Source organism: Eptatretus burgeri, chromosome 14 (assembly GCF_056783735.1).
Source record: "Eptatretus burgeri isolate ZD-2024b chromosome 14, Ebu_testis_v1, whole genome shotgun sequence".
Lineage (NCBI taxonomy): Eukaryota > Metazoa > Chordata > Myxini > Myxiniformes > Myxinidae > Eptatretus > Eptatretus burgeri.
Genome location: NC_140974.1, coordinates 73,414,286 through 73,419,285, shown reverse-complemented (window position 1 = coordinate 73,419,285; position 5,000 = coordinate 73,414,286). Strand labels below are relative to the sequence as shown.

At 38.5% G+C, this 5,000-nt stretch overlaps 1 protein-coding gene across 5 annotated transcripts in view; it reads right to left on the bottom strand.

Annotated features, from left to right (window-relative positions):
• Positions 1 to 5,000, bottom strand: part of TADA1 (transcriptional adaptor 1) — a 29,567-nt gene that overhangs the window by 3,552 nt on the left and 21,015 nt on the right. For 2 of the 5 annotated variants that reach the window (XM_085855573.1, XM_085855575.1), the window contains 2 exons: positions 4,621 to 4,770; positions 3,898 to 4,050 (listed from right to left, as the gene is read on the bottom strand). In XM_085855573.1, coding sequence (XP_085711699.1) covers positions 3,898 to 4,050; positions 4,621 to 4,770 — 303 coding nt within the window. The remainder of the gene's footprint in view (positions 1 to 3,897; positions 4,051 to 4,620; positions 4,771 to 5,000) is intronic. The other 3 variants (XR_015051390.1, XM_085855574.1, XM_085855572.1) reach the window with 3 other exon arrangements.

Sequence of the window (5,000 nt, the reverse complement as noted above, 5' to 3'; positions counted from 1 at the left end):
TTATTACAAAAGTATAAAAAACACATTTTACAAAGGAGAAACATTTTTCTTTGGACACAAAAGTTACACATTCAAAAAAAAAAAAAAAAAAAAAAAAAGATTGCATGTGTTAACAAAAGTGATACACAATGTGAACAAACTTTGGTACATCACAGGTGATGAAGGTTGTTGTCAAGTTTCATTGAAATTGTGTGTGTAGTTTTAGAGGAGAGGGGAAATACCTATTTTGGAGGTTCAAAGCCCCAGCAGACCCCCCCGCCCCCGACCCTGATTTTTTTGGTTCATCATGGGTGATGAAGGTTGTGGTCAGGTTTCATCAAAATCGTAAATGTAGTTTCAGAGAAGAATTTGCAAGTATTTGAGGACTGACGGACGGAGGGACGGACGACGCGCCATCCCATAAGCTTCCCGGAACTACATTCAAGGTGAGCTAACAAAACAAATGGCACAACTCAACACCACAAACAAACTACACAAAACATTTTTTAAATTAAATAAATAAATAATTATCCCCGTGTGGGGGTGACGGTCATCTCTATAATGTTTTTTTTTACTATCATAATCGATAAACCGTTGCCAGATATCTCCTAAAATGACAGGTTTTGAAAATGGCGACTTTCACAACTTTCGTGACCTCGTGACCTTGACCCTAACCTCAAATTCGGGAAACAATATGTCGTTGGGCATCACTCATCGACCTCTACCAACATACCAAATCTCATCAAGATCGGAAGTAAAAAGTTTTATTTGTATCGGGAGGTGTTTTTGACCATCTTCCAGGTTACGTGGTGGCCAAACGGGACGGAAATTCAAAAATCTGTCCGGTTAGATACAAGATAATATTTTTTACTCTCATAATCAATAAACAGTTGCCAAATATCTTGTAGAATGGCAGACTAGATAGGTTTTGAAAATGGCGATTTTTATAAATTACGTGACCTCGTGACCTTGACCCTGACCTTGAACCCGGAAAAAAGTTATATCGTTGTGCAACACTCATCGACCTCGACCCACATACTAAGTTTCATCAAGATCGGAAAGAAAAATTGTTGACAGATGGACGGACGGACATTTGATCCGGCTTTATTAGGTCATCTCGGTCGAGATGACGTAAAAATATAGGAGTGATAAACCCTGGGTGCTCACCTGATAAGATAAGCTCACCTCACCAGGAAACCACTGTTAGGTGTGGATAACCCACAAAATATGGAATTGAGTAGAACGTAAATAGTTATGATTTTTTAATGCCATGAACAAACTTTGGTACATCACGGGTGATAAAGGTTGTGGTCAAGTTTCATCAAAATTGTTTGTGCAGTTTTGGATAAGAAAGGAAATGTATATTTTGTGGGGCAAACCTCCCCAGACTCCCTTCAACCACAAATTTTTAATGGTCAAGCTTCATTGAAAGTGTGTGTAGTTTCGGATAAGAAAGCAAATACATATTTTGGGAGGAAACCTCACCTTATACCCCATCAGACCTTGATTTTTCTAATGTCATGAACAAACATTGGTATATCATGGGTGATTAGGGTTGTAGTGAAGTTTCATTGGAAATGTCTGTCGTTTCAAAGAAGAAAGCAAATACATCTTTTGGGGGGGGGGGGCAAGCCCTCCCCCGTAAACTCCCCCTGTCTGCCCCCTCAAATCCCAATTTTTTAATGCCGTGAACAAACTTTGGTGCATTACATGTGATGAAGATTGTGGTCAAGTTTAAATCAGCATTGCATGTGTAGTTTCTGAGAAGAAAGCAAATACCTATTTTGGGAGGCAACCCCAAAAACCCCTTTAGGGCATGTGGTGTCCGTCCCTTCCAGAGTCTCACGGTTATTTGAATCAATATATATATATATATATATATATATATATATATATATAAATATATATAAATATATATAAATATATATAAATATATATATATATATATATATATATATATATATATATATATATATATATATATATATATATATATATATATATATATATATATATATTCCTCATGAAAAGTGTGTTTCTGAGCGGATTTTCACGAAAATATCTTCATTAAACGTGTAGCTACACCTGAAGGTCTCAAAAGTGAAAACAGAAATCAACGAGAGGGGGCGCACTCGGAAGAGTGCAAAACCTCCGCCGCCAATACTGCTGGGTCACTTAAGTGAACCTGATATCCTATTCATTGTAGGTCAAAACGGATCAGACTCTACTGCACCACGATTGAATAAACTAAAGTAGATCGACACGCATGTAGAAATGCCAAAAAAAAAAAAAAAAAAAAAAAAAAAAAAAAAAAAATCGAAATTTTTTTGAAAAAAAAAGTTGCAAAATTTGTTTATTTTTTTTCTCGAACAAATTTTTGGGGGGTTGGAAATCACTTAAAACATGTAGAAATGCAAAAAAAAAAATTCAAATATTTTTCAAATAAAATCGAAATTTTTTTGAAAAAAAGTTGCAAAATTCTTTTTTTTCTCTAACAAAATTTTTTTTTGTGTGGTGGGAAATCACTGAAAACATGTAGAAATGCAAAAACAAAAATTCAAATATTTTTTCAAAATGGCCACCATAGCGGCCATATTGGATTTTGGTCCTAGTCTAAAATCGAATGGCATGATCCTTGGACCATACCTAATCCTCCCACCAAGTTTCGTCGAAATCCGTCCAGGAGTTTTTTCCGTAATACTGTTCACAAACAAACAAACAAACAAACAAAGACAGGGGTGAAAACAGTAACCTCCGTCCATCTTCGAGGGCGGAGGTTAACTAGAACTTAAGACAGCCTCGTTATATGGCATGGAAACAGATGGAAGCCCATGGAAGCTACCCCTCGCTGCAATGCATTCCACACAGACAGAGGATATAAACATTCAATTTTCATAAAACTCGGTGCAACCGAGTTTTAATCAACCTTAGCGACTATGAAAAGTGAAAACAGAATTTAAATTGAACTTAAAATAACCGCGAGAAGCCGTGTTGAAGTCAGCGAACCTCGTGTTGCCCGATAAACAGGGCCAGACGACACAGGTAATGAGAAACTAGTTGGTCGAATTAAATCTTCTTAATAATCCCTATGAAACCCATTATGCATTATAGCCATCCAATGCTTCCTTTTCGGCCATTTGACCAATCGGTCATTTTGCACTTGACCCTGTAACCTTGACCCCGAGGCGAAAATGCGAAAAAGGGCTCAGATGATGTATAGAGAGTAACGAATAATCATCGTGTCAAGCTAGAACTCAATCGACCGAGACGTCTAGGAGGAGATAGCAAAATAAAGATTGTTGACAGACGGACAGACACAGACACACACAGACAGAGACAGACGGACCTGAGGACATCGAACGGTTATATTAGGTCAGCGAGCTGACCTTATAAAGAGTGATTGGCACAGAAGGAACATACAAAATTATATACAGTAATACTTTGTGAAGCAAAATAAAAATCTTATTAAAAAAGGAGAACACAAGCAACAACCACAGCCATGATGACAGCGTCAACTAGGTCACTCAGTGGAGCGCATACCTCCGTCAAGCCGATTAGTTTACGCTTTGTATCCCACTGATGGGCCAAATCTGGATTCATCCTGAACCAAAACTTAATCGCCTTGTTCTTGTCACCGAACAAACTCATCCACCAAGTTTCGTCCAAATCTGTCGATAATTTTTATATCGTGCTACATATTGTTTTAGCCCCATCTCTCAATGGTGAAAAATCACTTTAAAAATTCTTGGATCCACATCTGGATTCAGATCTTCAACAAAATCTAATCATTTCATCCTTGTCACATCCCCAAAGCTCTCCGCAAAACTTTGTCCGTATCCATCCACAACTTCGAGATATTTTGCCCACAAACAAATAAAGAGACAGACAGACAGGAGTGAAAACATAACCTCTGTCCACCTTTGGTGAGTGGAGGTAATCAAACGGAGGACCAAGAAGGAACCCGAAGAAATAAAGAGCAAAGACGTTGTCATCAGGAGGAACCTGGATATGATTTGGGTTTCAGCTTCTCCTCCACAACCCTCAAACCCATCCAGGTGCAGCCAAGTGAGCCTGACAGAAAAAAATTCTGCAATAATTCACCTTTTCTTCGAGAGATAGATAATAAAAGCGAGAAAGAATAAAAGAGATGACAGAGAAGAAAAAGCAAGAATTAGAATGAATAAAGAGAATTGTGAAAAAATTAGAAATACGTATGAAAGGAACAAAGAACAAAGATGTCGGGACAAACCCGAACAGATAGATTTCGGCAGTTACTCCACAAGCTCAAACACAGCAACATGTACAAGCTACCAAGGGGTCCGTCAGCAGGGAAGCACAGTGCACACAGCATCAGGATATGGTACAAACATAATCAAATGGAAGACCAAGAAGGAACCCAACGATGTAGTCATTAGGAGGAAGTTGGATAGGATGCGGGTTTCAGCCACTACTCCACAACCCTCAAAAACCTGACGTGTTCAACAACTACGCGTTATAAAAGATCCTCTTTTTTGCGTTTCATTGCATTTTACATCCTCGTTGCGATTCACAGATAGATATGCAATACGTTTGTGAAATAGAACATACTCTCTTTTTATTAAAGCCATCAGTGGAGCAACAGATATGCACAGACAGTCAAACCTGAACTTTGCTACCTGTAGAGCTTCGAGCAAGTCGTACAGACCAGCAGGCGGAAGTTTTGGTGGAATTTCTGTTCCGGAGCATGCAGAGAGCATGGCCACCTGCGCCTCCATCTCCTCCTCTGTCATGTTCAGTCCCTGGGTACCCACACTTGCATTGAGACAAAAATGAGAGAGACTAAGTGGCCTTGCAGAATGTTTTCACACTTGTTCATCAAGCACAAATAAAATATATTGCCGCAAATCAAAAACAGCATTTCAAACGCTGCAAAGTTGCTTCATATTTACCGGAAAGCTGAAAAATTTTGGAATACAGCAAACTCTTAAATATCGCGGGTTTGAATATCATGGTTTGGACCAATCACGGGCAACTTCAATGTA